Below are 22018 nucleotides of genomic sequence, written 5' to 3'. Positions count from 1 at the left end.
TGCTGGCAGCCCTGTCAGTGATAGAGGAAAGCTAGGGTTGGCTCTTAGCTTTGGGGGAGAAGGAATTAGACACCAGGCACCACTAGGGTTGCCAACCACCAGGTACTAGCTGGAGATCTGCTATTACAACTGATCTCCAGCCAATAGAGATCAGATCACCTGGAGAAAAGGGCCGCTTTGGCAATTGGACTCTATGGCATTGAAGTCCCTTCCCTCCCCAACCCCCGCCCTCCTCAGGCTCCGCCTCAAAAATATCCAAATATTTCCCAACCCGGAGCTGGCAACCATAAGCACCACATTGGGGATAACAATCTTAGATAGAATCTCTTGTCTATTCAAGACTGTAGCAAACAGCTGGACATGGAAAATGCTATATGTAGATGTGCTTGGGGGGGGTGAGGGGTGGAGTGTTCCTCTGCAGGGTTTTTGGTATCTCAGGAGGAGACTAGGAAGATCTGGAAATCTGAGGATCTGAGCCGTTTTCTTGAGCTGGCTGGGGCAAGATGCCAGACCGAGGAGTGAGCCTCAGTTCTAGCCAGGAGAGGCAACCAGTGGTCCATTTGGAAAAGGTAGACCAGGCTGATATAGAGGGAGCAGCACGTTGTGGGAATTAGGGTTGCCAGGTCCCTCTTCGCTACCAGCGAGAGGTTTTTGGGGCAGAGCCTGAGGAGGGCGGGGTTTGGGGAGGGGAGGGGCTTCAACGCCATAGAGTCCAATTGCCAAAGAGGCCATTTTCTCCAGGGGAACTGATCTCTATTGGCTGGAGATCAGTTGTAATAGCAAGAGCTTGGCAACCCTAGTGGGAATGGCTGCAGAGTCAGGAAATTTGACCAGTACAGGACAAGGGAGAGCCACCGTGGTGTAGTGGTTAAGATCTGGGAAACCCAGGTTCGAATTCCAACACTGCATGGAAACTTGCTGGGTGGCTTGGGCCAGTCACACCCTCTCAGCCTCAACCCTGGCAAGTGTTTGGACGGGAGACCCTTGATTTCAGTGGCAAATCTTTGCCCTTGCAAAATGACATTCTGGGCGGGGCATGCCCATTTCACAACATCAACCACTTTAATCTGCAGAAACGAGAACGGCATTTGATCCGTTGTGTGAAACAGGGGCCTTATTTTTCTCATAATATTATTTCAATATGCAAGCTGCCGCTCACCCCCACTTTAATTCTTAGCCCGCCCCAGTTCCCTGATAATGAGTAGGTTATTTTTTCTTCTTCTTCATGGCATGGGAGAGTGCTTTTCTCAACGTCTGGGGAGCAGCGAAGCATGGAGGCTATAAAATATGTAACTTTGAACATGCAGTCGCATTACTGCAACCTCTAATAGGGGCTTGGTATGTCAGGCAGACATCGCCTTGGCCTCCAGCCTGAAAGAGAGCCCCCCCCCCAAGTCATTAAGCCTGAAGCTACCCTGGTAGATAAATAAAGGGAGAATTACTGCTGCGGTCCCGGCGCGGCGCGGCTCACCCACCGAATGGGAGAGTGGGTAATTAATTCAAACGGGGACGGAAAAGGACCAATTGGGAGCCTAGCCAATTTGTCCATCCCTTTAATATGCGTAATTGCATTTTGTCCATACAAAAAAAGCCATTTGCACAGGTAATTGCATGGCAGTGCGAGGCAGCTTTAAAAAGATCTCTGTGCTGTACTGGGTTGCCAACTTCCAGGTGGCACCTGGTGATCTCCCACTGTTACAACGGATCTCCAGGTAGGGTTGTCAACCTCCACGTACTAGCTGTATATCTCCTGCTATCACCAATGCTCTCCAGACGATGCTAGCTAGTTCTTTGGAGGGTTTTTAAGCAGAGGCTAGATGGCCATCTGTCAGCAATGCTGATTCTGTGAACTTAGACAGACCATGAGAGGAAGGGCAGGAAGGGTTGCATCAGTGCTCAGCCCTTTCTTGCATGTCCAGGGTAATGCTGATCGCCACTTTGGGGTCAGGAAGCAATTTTTCGCCAGGCCAAATTGGCCAGGGATCCTGGAGGGGTTTCTTTCCCCATCTTCTGGGCATGGAGTAGGGGCCCTGGGTGTGTGTGTGGGGGGGAGGTAGTTGTGAATTTCCTGCATTGTGCAGGGGGTTGGACTAGATGACCCTGGTGGTCCCTTCCATGATTCTATGAAACCCCGCCTACCCCAGGCTCCATCCCTAAAATCTCCAGGAATTTTACAACCTGGAGGTTGGCAACCTTAGGAATACCACATTGCTGCTACTACTATTGAGCCCTGTCTAATAACAATAGCCTTTACAGAACTTTTTTAATCATCTAGGAAGGCCCAGAGTATTTTTAGCGCCACCTCCATGTGGAAGTTTGGAACCATTAATTTCCCTCCTTGTCTGGACCTAAGAAATGTTAGATACGTTGCTGCACAGGCCAGAATTAACCTTTTTATTAAAAAAAAGAAAGAAAATAAAAAGAAATTGAGGAGTAGTCGCTGTCTCCTCCTCCCCTGATATCCTGCCACTGTTTTTAGCCTGTCTCAGTGAAAAATGAATCCAGCTAAGTTAAGTCAGCTCCTCTGTAATTACATCCCATTTTAATATGACACCTATTACATTGGGTTGGGATCAGAAACAATAGGCTCCAACCAACCGTGCTATTTTGTCATTCCGCCCGCACAACGGTACCCTGTCTTTATGCAAACTTGTGCTAAGAAAACCTTGGGGGTGATCTTATTCTCTCTTTGGGGGGGAGGGGAATTAACGTTTAATAAGCCTAAAGTGATGGGGTTGTTGGTTTTTTCCTCCTCCTATGAAAAGCAAATTGTAAACATGAATAGCGTGAGCCATCGATAAAAAAACGAAACAGGAAGGGGTGGACATGTAGGGTTACCAACTTCCAGGTGGCACCTGAAGATATAAGAACATAAGAACATAAGAAAGGCCCTGCTGGATCAGACCAAGGCCCATCAAGTCCAGCAGTCTGTTCACACAGTGGCCAACCAGGGGCCTCTAGGAAGCCCACAAGCAAGACAACTGCAGCAGTGTTATCCTGCCTTTTTTCCACAGCACCTAATAGAATAGCCATGCTCCTCTGATCCTGGAGAGAATAGGTATACATCATGACTAGTATCCATTTTGACTAGTAACCATGAATAGCCCTCTCCTCCGTGAACATGTCCACTCCCCTCTTAAAGCCTTCCATGTTGGCAGCCATCACCACATCCTGGGGCAGGGAGTTCCACAATTTAACTATGCGTTGTGTGAAAAAATACTTCCTTTTATCTTGTTTTGAATCTCTCACCCTCCAGCTTCAGCAGATGATCCCGCCTTCTAGTATTATGGGAGAGTGAGAAAAACCTTTCCCTGTCCCCTCTCTCCAAACCATGCATAATTTTATAGACCTCTATCATGTCTCCCCTTAGCTGCCTTCTTTCCAAGCTATCTCCTGCTGTTACAATTGATCTCCAGCCGATCGAGATCAGTTCACCTGCAGAAAATGGCTGCTTTGGAGGGTGGACTCTATGGCATTATAACCTGCTGAAGTCCCTCCCCCTCCTCAAACCCTGCCTTTCCCAGGGTCCACCCCCAAAATCTCCAAGTATTTCCCAGCCCAGAGCTGACAACCCTATGGACATCACAAACCACTGATCTCCTTGAAATGGTGCTCCTGGGGTACAGGGAGCCCCAAGGAATGGCATAAGGGGAGTCTGCAGCGGAAGGGGAAATGGGTGGAAATTGTCGGTTTTGTCTGGATCCAACCCCTTCTGTTTTTGTTGAGTGAAATATTACCAAGACACTGAGGAGCAGAGTGAAATGCCAGAGACACGGTCCATGCGCACAAACAAGTGCTTCGTTATTTCATACATGGATTGATTTTTCTCTGTTTTTTTAATACCCTAGAATCGGTGGATAACTGCCCCAGCAACTGCTACGGGAACGGAGACTGTGTTTCGGGCACCTGCCATTGTTTTCTGGGCTTCCTGGGCCCCGACTGTGGCCGAGGTAGGGTTGTTTTAAATTATTGTTACTATTCTCACACGTGAAGCTGCCTTATGCTGAATCAGACTGTTTGTCTAACAGGGTCATGATTGTCTACTCGAACTGGCAGCATCTCTCCAGGGTCTCAGGCTGCTCCTGCCTGATCCTTGTAACTGGAGATGCTGGGGATTGAACCTGGGACCTTCTGCGTGCAAAGCAGATGTTCTGCCACTGAGCTACAGCCCCTCCCCATGGCCTCCGAGGTTTCATCTTGGGGATCTGCTTTGCGGAAATTGCCTGATGAGGCACAGTGCAGATGGTAGAAGTGTGTTGGGTTGCTCCGTAATTCCAGGTTTATCCAAGCAAAGTGTCCATCTTTCTTTATTTGCTTTGCAAAATTTAAGAAGAAAAGGCTTCTGGGGCTTATTTGTCACAGGTGGGTGCTTTATTTACAAGACTTTCATCCAATTTGCCACATGATTGGTGGACAAGCTAAGCCCTTCTGCTGCATTCTCTTCTAGGCAAGTGCGGCCCCTCTCTGCCCCATTTGCTGTTTACTTTGTTCTAAAGTCATGTTTGTTTTAAAAAATGGCTAACATAGCCACGCGATCCATCCATCCATCACTTATTCTGTCCACCATTCCTTGTGATGGTGTTGGGAGAGGAAGTGTTTGTTATTTGGCTTATGAAATATGAAGCTGCCTCATATCGAGTGAGGTCGTTGGTGAGTCTTCTTTATAGAATCAGAGAGTTGGAAGGGACCACCAGGGTCATCTAGTCTAACCTCGTGCGCAATGCAGGAAATTCACAACTACCTCCCCACCACACCCCCAGTGACCCCTACTCCATTCCCCGAAGATGGCCAAGATGCCCTCCCTCTCATGATCTGCCTAAGGTCACAGAATCAGCATTGCTGACAGATAACCATCTAGCCTCAGCTTAAAAACCTCCACGGAAATAGAGCTTACCACCTCCCGAGGAAGCCTGTCCCACTGAGGAACCGCTCTAGCTGTTAGAAAATTCTTCCTAATGTCTACATGGAAACTCTTTTGATTTAATTTCAACCCGTCGGTTCTGGTATGACCTTCTGGGGCAACGGAAAACAACTCGGCACCAACTTCTATATGTCATCCCTTCAAGTACTTGAAGATGGTTAGCACTATATTGTCTGACTGGCAATGGGCTCAGGTACAGAAAAGAGCCTTTTCCCTACGCCTGTGATCCTGTAATTTGACGCACCAGGGACCGAACCTCAGAGCCAAACTACACGTTACAGGCAGGCACAGGACAACCTGTGGCTGCTAACTCCATTTCAGATGAGAACTTGATTGTTTAAAATGTGCCACGGCCAGCCGTACCGTGTGCTCATATCTTCCCCACACACACTTTTTCAAGTGTGAAATAATCTTCGGGGGAAGATGTTCTTATGGCAGTTTTAAAACTGCTCACAACCTGAGTTCAACCCCAACAGAAGTCGGGTTCAGATAGCCAGCTCAAGGTTAACTCAGCCTTCCATCCTTCCAAGGTCGGTAAAATCCCAGCATGCTGGGGGTAAAGTGTAGACGACTGGGGAAGGCAATGGCAAACTACCCCATAAACGGAGTCTGCTTAGTAAACATCAGGATGTGATGTCACCCCAGGGATCAGCCATGACCCGGTGCTTGCAAAAGAGACTACTTTTACCTTTTTTTAACCTAAATTCTTATCTGAAATGGCATCAGTGGCCATGGGATGGTCCCATGTTCACCCATAACATGTAGTTTGGTTCTCAGACCTTCTGAATTCAAAGCTTTATCACTGGAATCCACAACTGCTTCTGTGCTTTTGTGGCTCCTAGATCTTTGGGATACCGCTGCGGGTACTCTTAGAACCAGCACCAAGGGCAGAGTTAGGTCCCAGCACAAAAGCAAGGGAATAGATCTGCACAGTTCTGGAACCCAGCGTGAAACCCAAATTCCCTTGCTTGAATGCTGCAAATTTGGGGGCTCTACCTCAAAAAATGCCCCGCAGGAGCTTCGCAAAGCCTGGGGAAAGCCGAATAATTACCCGGTTTTTTCAGGGATTGTCAATTCGACTTTGGCTTTCTCCCCAGGTTTTGGCAGTTGGTAAACCCGAACCTGAAATTTACCGAAATGGCTTTTTTCAGGTTTATTTTTGGTTCGGGTTTATCAATATGCACAATACATAAAATGACCAAACTTAGACCAAACGTGTTTCAGCCTTATATAGGCCTTCCTCAGTGGTCACACATAAAACAACTTTACAATACACATCCTGACATCTATATGCACATTATACAAGGTAAAAGATATATAAAAGCCGTTTGTTTTGTGTGGCTTTATATAGAAATATTTAGTCCATGTGAGTTAAAACATGGTTGCCAACTCACACGGTGTATATGGTATCAAGCTTCTCAGGATGTGTATAACATCAACAAGCGTGAAAGACAGAGTCATAGGTATGCATCATGACTAGTATCTATTTTGACTAGTAATTCAAGTCCAGTAGCACCTTAGAGACTAAGAAGATTTTGGGGGTATGAGCTTTTGCGAGTCAGAACGGGTCCTTCAGGTTAAGAACATAAGAAAGGCCCTGCTGGATCAAACCAAGGCCCATCAAGTCCAGCAGTCTGTTCACATAGTGGCCAACCGGGTGCCCAGAGATGCTTACAGGCCTGACTGGGAGCAGTAAGTAAAGCCTAGCTCGGGATTGCAAGAGGTTGAAATCCAATAAACCCCTTGGTTGGTTTATCATTTGCCGTGACTTTACCGGAGTAAACCTCTTCCCCACCCGACCCCTGCTGGGCCTCCTGCTTTTCCTCCTCCCCTTCCTTTCGGTTGTTGCATGCGAACAAACAATGAGAATAATGACCCCTCGAGAGCGCTGGCCTTTGAGGGGGGGAAGCATTAAGCAAAAGGAGGGCTTAGAGATGGCCGGGCCTTTATTGTTTGGCCAGTGGCTGCTCGGTCAATAGCTCGGTGGAGCTTAGGGGGTGACCTTTTTGCTCAGTCATCCATAAGGCGGTCTCTAAGCTACAGCTTTTCCTTGCTGGAGCCCTCGGGGTTATCCTCCTTTTGTGAAGAGTCAGCCAGGGCGCAGTGTCGAAGGGAGGGCAAGCAGGACTAATTCGGGCGACCCCTGACCACCCGTAACATTGTCTTACCTGAGGTCCCACACAACCGTGCAATGAAAAGATGTTAATGAAAGGAACCCAAATAGAGTTCTTTATTTCACTATATTTATTTGTTTTGCTTAAAGCTTAGAATAGAAGCATGCATGCAAGACATGCGGGGAAATTGTACCATCTTAAAATACCAAATGTATTTTGTTTCAGAGGGTAGAATCATAGAATCATAGAGTTGGAAGGGACCACCAGGGTCATCTAGTCCAACCCCCTGCACAATGCAGGAATTTCACAACTACCTCTCCCACACACTCCCAGTGACCCCTACTCCATGCCCAGAAGATGGCCAAGATGCCCTCCCTGTCATCATCTGCCTAAGGTCATAGAATCAGCACTGCTGACAGATGGCCATCTAGCCTCTGCTTAAAAACCTACAGGGAAGGAGAGCTTACCACCTCCTGAGGAAGCCTGTTTCACTGAGGAACTGCTGTAACTGTTAGAAAATTCCTCCTATTGTCTAGATGGAAACTCTTTTGATCACTGTGTTGGTCTGTGGTAGAACAGCTAGATTCGAGTCCAGTAGGACCTTAGAGACCAACATGATTTTGGGGGGCATGAGCTTTTGATAGTGAAAACTCCCTTGAGAACCTAAGAACATAAGAAAGGCCATGCTGGATCAGACCAAGGCCCATCGAGTCCAGCAGTCTGTTCACACAGTGGCCAACCAGGTGCCTTCAGGAAACCCACAAACAAGACAACTGCAGTATCATTGTCCTGCCTCTGTTCCAAAGCACCTAACATAACAGGCATTCTCCCTGATCCTGGAGAGAATAGGTATGCATCATGACTAGTGTCCATTTTGACTAGTAGCCATGGATAGCCCTGTCCTCATAAGAACATCCCTGCTGGATCAGGCCAATCAAGTCCAGCAGTCTGTTCACACAGTGGCCAACCAGGTGCCTCTAGGACGCCCACAAACAAGACAACTGCAGCAGCACCATCCTCCTGTGTTACACAGCAGCTAATATATTCGGCACTCTCCTCTGATATTGGAGAGGATAGGTACTCATCATGACTAGTATTCATTTTGACTAGTAGCCATGGATAGCCCTCTCCTTCATGAACATGTCCACTCCCCTCTTCAAGCCTTCCAAGTTGGCAGCCATCACCACAACCTGGTGATGATGCGATCATCATCTGCACGGGGGCCAGCAATTTTACTGTTAGAGGTAGTTGTGATAGCAATAGATACCCTTGCATGAGAAGGCAGGTTAATTTTTACACCATTCTATCTCTGTTGCTTCGTAGCGTCTTGCCCAGTATTATGCAGCGGAAACGGGCAGTACATGAAAGGCCGGTGCTTATGCCACAGCGGATGGAAGGGGGCCGAGTGCGATGTCCCAACCAACCAATGCATTGACATCTCTTGCAACAACCACGGCACGTGCATCATGGGGACCTGCATCTGCAATCCAGGGTACAAGGGAGAGAGCTGCGAGGAAGGTATGTTCAGTCTTCGTTCCGTTGGCCCTTACGCTGGTGATTTCTTTTCTTCCCTGCTGCAAGGAAACAGGAGTGGATCTTGGTGCCACCTTGGACACGTGAACACATGAAGCTGCCTTACACTGAATCAGACCATGGGTCAGTCTTGTCTACTCAGACCAGCAGCGGCTCCCCAGGGTCTCAGGCAGAGGTCTTTCACATCACCTACTTGCCTAGTCCCTTTAACTGGCGATGCTGGGGATTGAACCTGGGAACTTCTGCATGCCAAGGAGAGGCTCTACCACTGAGCCACAACCTCTCTCCATGGCTCTCCAGGGTCTCAGGCAGAGGTCCTTCACATCACCTCCTTGTCTAGTCCCTTTAACTGGAGATGCCGGGAATTGAACCTGGGACCTTCTGCATGCAAAGCAGAGGCTCTACCACTGAGCTACAGCACCCGCCCGGCAATAAAGTAGACATGTACATATACAGGTGTATGTGCAGTGGTCACACACATACCACAATTGAATGGAAGTATCCCATGGAAAGCTGCTCCCAGGGAGCTGGGTATATATGCCAGTGAACACATGAACACATGAAGCTGCCTTATACTGAACCAGACCCTTGGTCCATCAAAGTCAGTATTGTCTACTCAGACCGAAAGCGGCTCTCCAGTGTCTCAGGCAGAGGTCTTTCACATCACCTACCTGCCTAGTCCCTTTAAATGGAGATGCCAGGGATTGAACCTGGGACCTTCTGCATAACAAGCAAATGCTCTTCCACTGAGTCACAGCTCCTCTCCACGGATCTCCGGGGTATCAGGTAGAGGTCTTTCACATCACCTACTTGCCTAGTTCCTTTAATTGGAGTTGCTGGGGATTGAACCTCAGACCTTCTGCATTCCAAGCAGATGCTCTACCACTGAGCCACAGCCCCTTCCCCTACAGGTGGAGGTCTTTCACATCACCTACCATTTGCTCCTTACAGTTGGAGATGTCAGGGGTTGAACCTGGGACCTTCCATGTGCCAAGCAGATGTTCTGTCTCTTCGCTACGGCCCTTGCCTTATTCCAAATTAGACCCTTGGTCCATCAAGGTCAGGACTCTACTCAGACTGGCAACGGCTCTCCAGGATCTCAGGTTGAGGTCTTTCACATCGCCTATTGCTTGATCCTTTTAGCTGGAGATGCCAGGGATTGAACCTGGGACCTTCTGCATGCCAAGCAGATGCTCTACCACTGACCCACAACCTCTCTCCGTGGCACTCCAGGGTCTCAGGCAGGGGTCTTTCACATCACCTACTTGCCTGGTCCCTTTAACTGGAGATGCCAGGGACTGAACCTGGGACCTTCTGCATGCCAAGCACATTCTTACCATTGAGCCATGGCCCTTCTCCATGACTCTCCAGGGTCTCAGGCTGAGGTCTTTCACATCACCTACTTGCATAGTCCCTTTAACTGGAGATGCTACCACTGAACCACAGCTGCTTCCTTTCACACCAGATGGGTCTATAACAACAACAACAACAAAAACCTTCTCTCTCCTCCAAGCTGCTAGTTGTCTTTTATGTATGCATAGTATCCAAGCAAAAAACTTTCAGGTGTTATGACAGCCAGAGCTGCTCAAAGATCTGAAGCACACATAATCGCATGATCAAAATGTTCTTTTTAGAACATCTCCTCGATTCACAGAGTGAAAAGTGTAATTTTTTTCCACCACTGCCAAGTGATTTGTGGATGTGAATGTTCATAGTGGCAGACAAGGGACTCTGCTTTTTCTTTGGCGCCAGGTACTTTGCAGTATCCCGGGCCACGGGTTCAATGCCGCTTCAGAATCAAGTATCTTTTCAAGAGCCCCTGCACAGATGGCTTTCAATCTGTGCTAAGCCTATAATGGAAACGTTGCTGCCTTTCTCCTTAATTTGAATTCATCGTCATGCCTTTTCAGCACTGTGTGTTTTATTCTTCCTTCATGTGCATGTGAGACAGAACCCTTGTGACCATTAGGGGTGCATATAAATGGATGCTTTAAATGCCTCCTTTTCATTACTGAGAAGATGGTGAGGGGTCTGGAGACCAAGTCCTATGAGGAAAGGTTGAAGGAGCTGGGTATGTTTAGCCTGAAGAGGGAAAGACTGAGAGGTGGTATGAGAACCATCTTCAAGAACTTGAAGGGCTGTCATATAGAGGAGGGTGCCGAGTTCTTTTCTGTTGCCCCAGAAGGTCGGACCAGAACCGATGAGTTGTAATTAAAATCAAAGAATTTCCATCCAAACATTAGGAAGAACTTTCTAACTGTTAGAGCGGTTCCTCAGTGGAACAGGCTTCCTCGGGAGGTGGTGGGCTCTCCTTCCCTGGAGGTTTTTAAGCGAAGGCTAGGTGGCCATCTGTCAGCAATGCTGATTCTATGACCGTAGGCAGATGATGAGAGGGAGGGCATCTTGTACATCTTCTGGGCATGGAGTAGGAGTCACTGGGGATGTGAGGGGAGGGAGGTAGTTGTGAATTTCCTGCATTGTGCAGGGCATTGGACTGGATGACCCTGGTGGTCCCTTGCAACCCTTATGTTTCTATGATTCTAAGCAGTGTATAAGATATATTTCAGGGGAATGTTATCAGACGCACAGACATCTGTTCGCAAATTATACATGAGTTAGCTTATTGGGAGGCATATGGAAGGGAAGATACCTTGCAAAGAACACAGTGCTTCCACTGGAAATGGCAGTCCTATGTCACGTCCCTCCAACCACCCTCCCCATCCGATAATACCGGATACAACTTACTCTGAATAAATTAAGGTGTGTTTTTTCCTGCCCCTACCAGTGGCACCCCATTGATGTGGAATCAAGGCAGGGAAATGCATGTTGTAATGACTTCAGGACTTGGGTCAAGTTGAACTGGATCTTATGGAGAGCGACTTGACCCAGGAATGTTGTTTTCAGCATCAGATGAGTGTTCTTTGCAACCCGTAAGAACATAAGAGCATAAGGAATGCCATGCTGGATCAGACCAATGTCCATCAAGTCCAGCAGTCTGTTCACACAGAGGCCAACCAGGTGCCTCTAGGAAGCCCCCAAACAAGACAACTGCAGCAGCACCATCCTGCCTGTATTCCACAGCACCTAATATAATAGGCATGCTCCTCTGATCCTGGAGAGAATAGGGATGCATCATGACTAGTATTCATTTTGACTAGTAGCCATGGATAGCCCTCTCCTCCATGAACATGTCCCCTCTTCAAGCCTTTCAGATTGGCACCCATCACACCTCCTGGGGCAGGGAGTTCCACAATTTAACTGTGCGTTGTGAAGAAATACTTCCTTTTGCCTGTTTTTGAATCTCTCACCCTCCAGCTTCAGCAGGTGATCTTCCTGTCCACTCTCTCCAAACGGTGCATACTTTTATAGACCTCTATCATGTCTCCTCTTAACCACCTTCTTTCCAAGCTAAACAGCCCTAAGCATTTTAACCATTCCTCATAGACCAGCTGCTCCAGCCCCCTGATCATTTTGGTTGCTCTTTTCTGCACCTTCTCAGGCTCTGCAATATCCTTGTTTAGGTGTGGTGACCAGAACTGTACACAGTATTCCAAGTATGGTCTCACCATAGACTTGTACAAGGGCAATCTGTAGTTCTGCCTTCTCTCTCTGTCTCTCTTTCTCTTTCAATGGCATCACACCAGCCAGAACATGCACATCAATTCGGATCTCGTAGACCTTTCACTGATCAAAACGATATGAGCCTTGAATTCCAAGCAGTCAAACAAAATCAGGTGCAAATAATCGATCCATTCCACATTCTCCGTCCCCTTCTCCCTGGTGTTCCAAGACTTAATTGCAAGATGCAAACTCTTAATATGGACTGATAGGGTGCTTAATACATCTCCTGTGTTATAGATTGCTTTCACATTTCAGAACATACAAGGAAGATGGCAAAAAGCTGGACCGCTAATGTGCTGTTGTCCGTATGAACAGGTGCCCGCTGTTACTCAGCACAGAAAAGAGGTGTTTGTACAATGTCCTTTAACAGGTACCACATTGGGGACCCCTTCTCTAGCCATTACACAATTCTGGCCATGTTGCATTACGTACACATGAACACATGAAGCTGCCTTCTACTGAATCAGACCTTTGGTCCATCAGAGACAGTATTGTCAACTCAGACTGGCAGCGGCTCCCCAGGGTCTCAGGCAGAGGTCTTTCACATCACCTGCTTGCCCAGTCCCTTTAGCTGAAGAGGCCTGGGATTGAACCTGGGACCTTCTGCATGCCAAGCAGATGCTCCACCACTGAGCCACACCCCCTCCCCGTAAATTATACTGAGTGAGTGTGACTGGCCCAAGGTCACAATTCTGGGTCCAACACTCTTAACTACTACACCACACCATTTCCAGATGACCAATACGTGGCGTCTTAAGACTGGTTGTTCCTGACGAGTACGTTGTTTGCTATTTTCAGATATTTGCCAAGTTGCTTTTATTGATCTCGCCGTGCTCCTGTTGTGATTTTACGGACGTTTTATTACAGTGTTCTTTTTTTAAAAAAAATTGCACACTGCATTGGGATATTCTTGCGGCTGCAAAAAGAGACAGAAGTTTTAAAATTGGACACACCCCACGCAGGATTCTTCAAATGACAGCTCAAATAAAAAGCTGTGGCACGAAGGAAAACAGGCATTTTCCTAGCAGTGGTTTGGCACATTTCCTCCCTTCCTATAGATTTGTTTCTTATGTGCAACACAATAATTTGTAATGTGCCAAGAGGAATGAGGAGGGAGGGAAACCTTGAAATATGTTATATGGGAAATTTACAGAATTCTTTTCTTTCTTTCTTTTTTCCAGGTCTGTCTAATATAAAGTTGGTTTTCACTACTTTACAAATATATTTTTTCCTTGAAGAGGGGCCATCTGGTATTGTTTCCTTTGGCTGGAAACCTCAGACCTCTCTCCACCATGTTTATAACAGGCCTTTCCGTTTTCCCTTCCTTTTTCATTGAGCCGTGTGTATAAAACATAAGTGAATGAACTAGCAAGGTTTTCAGGGTTCCTCAGCTGGTTGACATCCCAGCCAGAAGGTTCCCTGCATAAACAAGGTTGCAGTAGATGAGAGTTTCCCAAGAACATGGTGTGTGCTTCTGAGCAGTGGTCTTCCCTGTGGGTCAGGACCCTCAGGTGGGTAATGGAGCCTTACCTCCTGGGAGGCAAACCTGAAAGAACCGCCAATTTTTTGTGCTTCCTTTCAGGAGAGCTGTTGCTAGTGCTCATGTGGAGAGCCAGTGTGGTATAGTGGTTAAGAGCAGTGGACTCTAATCTGGAGAACCGGGCTGGATTCCCCACTCCTCCACATGAGCTGTGGAGGCTAATCTAGAGAACTGGATTTGTTTCCCCACTCCTACACACAAAGTCAGCTGGGTGACCTTGGGCTAGTCACAGCTCTTTTAGAGTTCTCTCAGCCTCACCTACCTCACAAGGTGTCTCTTGTGGGGAGAGGACGGGAAGGAGTTTGTAAGCCAGCTTGGTTCTCCTTAAAAAAGGTAGAGAAAATTGACATATAAAAACCAACTCCAACTCCTCCTCCTCCTCCTCCTCCTCCTCTTCTTCTTCTTCTTCTTCTTCTTCTTCTTCTTCTTCTTCTTCTTCTTCACTTCATTTGTAGTCCACCTTTCTCACTGAGGCCCAAGGCGGATTACACAGTGTCAGTCAATGCAATCACTACAATGAGGCGATGCGATAGGATTTAGGATTACAAAAATGTGAAGTAAAGCAAAAAGCATTAGACATGATACGTCAAGCAATGCAGTCGGGTGTACGTTTCACTTCACCCCCACCTTTATATTTAAAATGGAGTAACATCTTCCACTTGTGAGAACCAAGACGGATACCAGTGGTCAACAAAACAAGAACTGTAGTTCTTTCCCTGGATGGGGGAAAGATTAGTTTTTGGTGTTCAAGAGTAACCTATATACTTTTTTGTAACCACGCGAATTTAGAGAAAGTTTCACTTGAGAATGTAATGTTTCAGAGAGAGAGAGACAGAGACAAAGACAGAGACCGAAACTGCCCGACTCCTGTATGAGAGTAGAGTCGGACAAGTTTGCCTCCAGTCTTTCCAAACTTCGGTTAAAGATTACTGGAGCTTTTACCACACAGTTTTTAGTCTGCCCATTAGCTTCCAGCTGCCTAGGAAGAATAAGTTTTAGAACAAGCAACCGTCAGTGTTTGCCACTCCTGGCAGTGACGCTAAAACAGTTTGCTTCTGCTTGAAGTGACTACAAGATAAAGCCATTCCTAACCTGTCTGTAGGACGTCTAAACCCTATCAGAAGACGTGGCAGTCAAACCGCTCCTTTTCACCATGCCAGCTCCCCTTCTCCCTCTAAGTGATCGTATTTACATTTAAGACTCATGCTCAGGGATGTGGTAGAGAGGCTGCGGGCATCTCTCGAGCTCGATTTCCAATGCGAATATTCAGCTCGCGTGCGGAAAACAAATCCCCACCTTCTGTCTCATTTTATCCAGCTTGCTTTCTGCTGGGGTGAAACAATCGGGGATGGGTAAGCTAGCCTGGTTTTCGAGAAATCGGGATGTGCGGCTTATTCTGATCCTGCCTGCCAAAGACCCCCTGAGGAAGCCGTGCTGAAATGAACCGGAGCTGTACATCCCTGCCTTTGGCTTGAGGTTGTCAAGTTGTGCCCCCAATTATAGAGGTGGGGGGCAACCAGAGACATAGCTTTTTCAGTGCTCCCCCTTGGAGCATTTGTCTGGTGCCTGGTTTGATTTTCCTTCTGGTGCCAGGTAAAGACAGTTTTCTTTGCCCAAGCTTTTATTCTGTATTTTTAGAAAGCATGAGCCAGGCAGAAGCAGAAATAGAGGCAGGATTTGTGTAGCCCTGAGAGCTGGGCAAACCGGGGGGGGGGGGAAGTGTGTTGCTTTATCGTAGGGATAAGGAAGCTTAAAGTAGAGGGAGGAAAGAGCGGGCATCTCTGTTCAAGCAGCGGACGGCTTTAGCTGAGCAGGCAAACAGCGTAATCCACGGGGGGTTTCTGCCACCCCAACCCAAAAGAATGCACATTTTGCATTGGTGCCCCCCCCCCAATCATATGAAGAGACAAATCTGTCATAGGTCGTTTCTGCAGGGGAGTTTTACTTGAGGTTCGTTGCTCGCTGGACCCACACTTTCCTGTTGGGGGTGTATGCACCAGCAGTCCCCAAGCTGAAATCGGGAAGTGTTTGAATCCCTGCCCCTTGAAATGCTGCTTTGTAATTGGCTGTAGTGAGAGAAAAGTTCCCCCCCCCAAACCCAATTGCCACATAAAAAGCATTTTAAGAACATAAAACAAAAAATGGAGCAATCTGAAAAGAAGGGGGGGAGAAATCCAAGCCTCGGTTTTTAAAAAGCCTTTCTTCTGCTCAGAAAGAGCTCCCAGGAAGCAGGAAGTATTTGAATCCCCGTCTCTTGACATGCTGCTTTGTAAATTAGTTGTGAGCGAAACTAAGCTTGTGTGTCCGGCACTTTGCCTTATGAATGGGGATTTCACCTGGGCTGAGCTCAGGAGAGAGGGAAGAATCAGGTTAACAGAGGAACAGGAAGTCCCGGGATTTGTGAGGGCTGGCAGCGAGGTCATCTCTCATGGACGGAAAACTCATGCATAACTCCAAGGAACAACCAAAATAGACAGGGGGTGAATGTGAGTGAAAGTACCCATGCGTAAATGACCTCATGCGAAGTCAGACCATTGGCCTATCTAGCTTAGCATCGTTTGCTTTGACTGGCAGCAGGAGAACAAGGTTGGAGTCCAGTAGCACCTTAAAGACGAACAATCTTTTCCCAGTGTATAAGCATTTGAGAGTCAAAGCTGCCTTTGTCAGCTTTGACTCTCAAATTCTTATACTCTGGAAAAACTTATGTCGGTCTTTAAGGTGCTACTGGACTCTAATCTTGCTGTTCTACTGCAGACCAACACAGCTACTCACCTGAAAGTCTGGCTAGCAGTGACTCTCCAAGGTCTTGGGCAGTTGGAGGGCTTTCCCATCACCTGTAACCTAAGATTCTTTAACAGTGCCTAGGATTGAAGCTGGGACTTTCTATTGGCAAAGCATGTGCCTTATAACTGACCCACGGCTTGATAGTAACTGCTTAGAATCATAGAATCATAGAGTTGGAAGGGACCACCAGGGCCATCTAGTCCAACCCCCTGTGCAATGCAGGAAATTCACAACTACTTCCCCCCACGCCCCCAGTGACCCCTACTCCATGCCCAGAAGATGGCCAAGATGCCGTATCTCTCATGATCTGCCTAAGGTCACAGAATCAGCATTGCTGACAGATGGCCATCTAGCCTCGGCTTAAAAACCTCCAGGGTAGGAGAGCTCACCACCTCCCGAGGAAGCCTGTTCCACTGAGGAACCTCTCTAACGGTTAGAAAATTCTTCCTAATGTCTAAATGGAAACTCTTTTGATTTATCTTCACCTCGGTGGTTCTGGTTCGACCTTCTGGGACAACAGAAAACAACTCTGCACCCTGCTCTATATGACAGCCCTTCAAGTACTTGAAGATGGTTCTCATATCCCCTCTCAGTCTTCTCCTCTTCAGGCTAAACATACCCAGCTCCTTCAGCCTTTCCTCATAGGACTTGGTCTCCAGACCCCTCACCATCTTTGTTGCTCTCATGATCTGCCTAACTTCACAGAATCAGCCTTGCTGACAGATGGCCATCTAGCCTCACCTTAAAAACCTCCAGGGAAGGAGAGCTCGCCTCCACCCGAGGAAACCTGTTCCACTGAGGAACCACTCTAACTGTTAAGAAAATTCTTCTTCCATTGGCTACTAGAACCAATCCATAGAAAGGAACTGAACGCTAAGTATCACCATGTGCTTTTCTGCAGCCCAGCAACTAAATTTGCTGAGCCAAACTCCCTGGGGGGAAAAAGAAAGAAAGTTGGGAAGGTGTGGGGGGGAGAGAAGGGGAGAATCGACCATTAAAGCACCAACAACAAAGAAAGAAAAGAAGGCGAAACTCTCTAATCCGATCCCAGGACCCTTGCCACGGCACCGAACGCCTAAAGTAACACGGCCAGCAAGGGCAAGATTAAAGTCGCCATTGTGCGCCGGCGTCTTCTGAAAGGCCTCATTTCGACATGAAAAATGGCCTTGGGATTATGATGAATGGGGTGTCCTGAGACTCGCACACACACACACACCCCAGCCGCTGTAATCCTGCGTTAGCGCTGAGGTAGCAGGGCACTCTTGCCTCCTGTGATGGAAGCCCCCTGAAAGCTTCCCTTCTCCCCCCACCCCCTTTCCCGGCCTTCGGAGGAGATGATGAATTGCCTGGCAGTCGCCCCTTGTCAGCGAGCTGGCAATCTTTGTTCTCCACGGTTGAACCATCTGCTGAGGACGTACGGGCGCTGGCAGCTTGCTCCCGGTCGCCCCCTTTCGCAGTCATTCCTTCCGGAGGTGGGAGAGGGCCAAGCCTGCAAGGGTCTTGTCCTAAAATGGGCACCCTGGCTCGTCCTTGGCTAATGGCGCCGGAGATTGATAAACCTGGCCTTTGCTGACTCTCGAATGATCTGAAGAGTGTTCCCGCTAGAAGCACTTGTAAGAGAAATATACCCTCCTGTGCTTGTGAAAAATACTGAGTCATTTGCTTGGAACCGGGCAAAAACATGTTGACCAAACTAAATGAGGACTGTTAAGAACACGTGAGATTCCATGTTGTGTCAGACAAGGGATCCAGTAGAGTTGCCAGGTCCCTCTTTGCCACTGGCGGGAGATTTTGGCAGGGGGGGAGCCTGAGAAGGGTGGGGTTTGGGGAGGAGAGGGACTTCAATGCCATAGAGTCCAATTGCCAAAGCGGCCATTTTCTCCAGGGGAACTGGTTTCTGTCACCTGGAGATCAGTTGTCATAGCAGGAGATCTCCGGCTAGTACCTGGAGGTTGGCAACCCTAAGGACCCAGCCTGCTGAGAATTCGAACTGCGGCCTTCAAAATTCCACAGGGAAGTTTGCTTTTCAGAGTCAAGTCATCATGTGTTTGGGGAGGGTCACAAAGCACAATCCTGGTGTATTGCCTCAGAACGTAAATGGGGTTATTGGAAAATACTCCTACAACACCATTTCCTTGGGTCTAAAAATGTTCTAAAGAAATAAATACATACATACATGTATAGAGTCAGGCTCAACCTGGACAAGCGATATATTCTTAAGCATGAAACAAAGCTTATTTTTTCTGATGTTTGCATTTGTTTTCTCTCCCTATCCCTACAGTGGACTGCATGGACCCCACTTGCTCAGGACGCGGCGTGTGTGTCAGAGGGGAATGCCATTGCTCCGTTGGCTGGGGAGGAACCAACTGTGAAACACCGAGAGCGACCTGTCTGGACCAGTGTTCGGGCCACGGCACCTTTCTACCCGAAACCGGCCTGTGCAGTTGCGATCCAAGCTGGACTGGACACGACTGTTCGATTGGTAATTGTGCCTGTGGCTTTTCTGTAGCTTACCCTTTGCTTGCACAGCGTGGTGTAGTGGTTAAGAGCAGTGGTTTGGAGCGGTGGACTCTGATCAGGTTTGATTCCCCACTCCTCCACATGAGCGGCGGAGACTAATCTGGTGAACTGGATTTGTTTCTCTGCTTCTTCACATGAAGCCAGCTGGGTGACCTTGGGCTAGTCACAGCCCTTAGAGCTCTCTCAGCCTAACCTACCTCACAGGGTGTCTGTTATGGGGAGGAGAAGGGAAGGAGATTGTGAGCCGATTTGATTCTTCCTTAAGTGGTAGAGAAAAACCAACTCTTCTTCTTCTTCTTCGTCTTACGTGATCTGGATTTCTTGAGTGACATTTGTGTTCAAGTTTACCTTGCTCTCCTGATGTGCCTTGCTTCCTTCCTGGACTTCTTCCCCAGAAATGCATGTAATATGCTTTTGATCACTTAGGAAAGGCAACGCATGGATCTTTAGTGGGCTGTTTTGCACAGTGATTTGGCCTTGTATATCTTACAAGCCACCCTGTTTTCTGGGGCGAACTGGGCCCGTACCGTAGCCCAGGAGCAAGCCAGGTCAAGTGACCTCTGTGGCGATGCTAGCTAGTACTTTGGAGGGTTTTTAAGCAGAGGCTAGATGGCCATCTGTCAGCAGTGCTGATTCTGTGAACTTAGACAGACCATTAGAGGAAGGGCAGGAAGGGTTGCATCAGTGCTCAGCCCTTTCTTACATGTCCAGGGTAATGCTTATCGCCACTTTGGGGTCAGGAAGCAATTTTCCTCCAGGCCAGATTGGCCAGGGATCCTGGAGGGGTTTCTTTCCCCATCTTTTGGGCATGGAGTAGGGGTGACTGGATGTGATGCAAGCACACTGATGCACCATCCGCGTACATTCCTTTCCCCACCCTGTTTCCTCCTGCCAATCAAACCGGCTTACAAGCACCTTCCCTTCCCCTCCCCAAAAAAGATACCCTGTGAGGTAGGTGGGGCTGAGAGAGCAGTGAGTAGCCCAAGGTCACCCAGCTGGCCTCATGTGCAGGAGTGGGGAATCAAACCCGGTTCTCCAGTTCAGAGTCCACCGCTCCAAACCACTACACCACGCTGGCTCCCACGCTGACAACGGGATACCAGGAGGCCTACCGCTAATATCCCTATTTAAAACATGGAAGTCTGTTAATGCCTGCCACCCTATGCTAGATGCCAATTTGTGCTACAGTTTACACAAGCTAAGCAATTCATTTCAGAGGCTCCCTACGCCTGAAGAGTACGGTGTGTGCGGTTTGTAAATCCATCTTTCGGAGCCGAGGCCTAGATAGACCGGAGAACGCCGGGTAATAAATGGGTGTTTACAAACCACCTTAGCAGAGATTTTTAGCCGCGGGGCATAAAGCAATAATAACTTTTAACATCGGAAAACAGCTCTGTGAGGAATGGAGTCTGAGAGTGAGGGTTATGTATAATTTTGCACTGCCTGAGAAAGTGACATGAGGTGAATTTTGCAGAATGCAAGAAGGGAAAAGGTTATGTTTCGGTACACAGCCCTAGGAGATGGTTGTTCTGTGTGGGAGTGAAGCGGGGGGGTTAGACAGCAGGGGATGGTACAACAGTGGAGGAGAACAAGCGGTTTCGGCAATTACTCCATAGAACCTAACTGCATTGTTACTCTCTTTAGAAATTAATAGCCATTGGTCTCCAGATCCCCACCCCCGCTCCAATAGTTTTTATTATAAGAATGCATGTTCCCCAAAGGTCCTAAAGTTAGGTCCTTCATGTTCCCCAAAGGCCCTGAAGTAAGCAGTGCCTTTTCCCCATTTCACTTGAAGAGAACTGAAGTTGTAATGAAATTTTGTCCGTGGTAAGGGCAGGATCTAACAAGTTGAATCAGAGTTGGAAGGGACCACCAGGGTAATCTAGTCCAACCCCCTGCACAATGCAGGAAATTCACAACTACCTTCCACACACACACCCAGTGACCCCTACTCCATGCCCAAAAGATGTCCAAGATGCCCTCCCTCTCATGATCTGCCTAAAATCATAGAATCAGCATTGCTGACAGATGGCCATCTATCCTCTGCTTAAGAACCTCCAGGGAAGGAGAGCTTACCACCTCCCAATGAAGCCTGTTCCACTGAGGAACCACTCTAACTGTTAGAAAATTCTTCCTAATGTTAAGCCGGAAACTCTTTAGATTTAATTTCAACCCGTTGGTTCTGGTCCGACCTTCTGGGGCAACAGAAAACAACTCAGCACCATCCTCTATATGACAGCCCTTCAAGTACTTGAAGATGGTGATCATATCGCCTCTCAGTCTTCTCCTCTCCAGGCTAAACATTCCCAGCTCCTTCAACCTTTCCTCATAGAACTTGGTCTCCAGACCCCCCACCATCTTTGTTGCCCTCCTCTGGACATGTCCCAAAGTCCAGGATCAGCTGCCAAAGCAATGTTATCTGGTCCCTAATTGGCCCACCACCCCAAATCAAGGCCCAAGAGCAATGTTGTCTGGCCCTGATCCCCCTACTAGATAAAGGTAAAGGTCCCCTGTGCAAGCACCAGGTCATTACTGGCCCATGGGGTGGCATTACATCACAACATTTACTGGACATGCTATGTTTACGGGGTGGTTTGCCATTGCCTTCCCCAGTCCTCTACACGTTACCCCCAGCAAGCTGGGTACTCATTTTACCAACCTCGGAAGAATGGAAGGCTGAGTCAACCTTGAGCCGGCTACCTGAAACCGACTTCTGTCGGGATCGAACTCAGGTCATGAGCAGAGCTTTTGACTGCAGTACTGCAGCTGACCACTCTGCCCCACGGGACTCCTACATTCCTCCTACTACACCAAATCGAAGGGTTCCAAAACAGGAATTCTGCGAGATCCCAAAAATAGATTTGTATTTCTCCACTATGGGGCATATAGAAGGGAATTCTAACAGTGCCGTGTAAGAACATAAGAAAAGCCATTCTGGATCGGACCAAGATCCATCAAGTCCAGCAGTCTGTTCACACAATGGCC

General features: G+C 47.9%; 1 protein-coding gene and 2 non-coding genes across 3 annotated transcripts in view; 1 reads left to right on the top strand and 2 right to left on the bottom strand.

Moving 5' to 3' along the window:
* The window catches only part of TENM4 (teneurin transmembrane protein 4), a 450745-nt gene that overhangs the window by 312699 nt on the left and 116028 nt on the right, over nt 1–22018 (top strand). The window contains exons 12-14 of the mRNA XM_056858091.1: nt 3849–3950; nt 8359–8553; nt 18795–18995. Of these exons, the coding sequence (XP_056714069.1) occupies nt 3849–3950; nt 8359–8553; nt 18795–18995 (498 nt within the window). The remainder of the gene's footprint in view (nt 1–3848; nt 3951–8358; nt 8554–18794; nt 18996–22018) is intronic.
* TRNAN-GUU (transfer RNA asparagine (anticodon GUU)) lies at nt 9258–9329 on the bottom strand. Its single transcript has one exon. It is a non-coding gene; the product is annotated as a tRNA-Asn (tRNA).
* On the bottom strand, nt 9397–9468 carry TRNAS-GGA (transfer RNA serine (anticodon GGA)). Its single transcript has one exon. It is a non-coding gene; the product is annotated as a tRNA-Ser (tRNA).

This window comes from Euleptes europaea, chromosome 12 (assembly GCF_029931775.1).
Source record: "Euleptes europaea isolate rEulEur1 chromosome 12, rEulEur1.hap1, whole genome shotgun sequence".
In the NCBI taxonomy this organism is placed as follows: Eukaryota; Metazoa; Chordata; class Lepidosauria; order Squamata; family Sphaerodactylidae; genus Euleptes; species Euleptes europaea.
The sequence above is the reverse complement of the archived record's forward strand: the minus strand, read 5'-3'. Positions and strand labels throughout refer to the sequence as shown.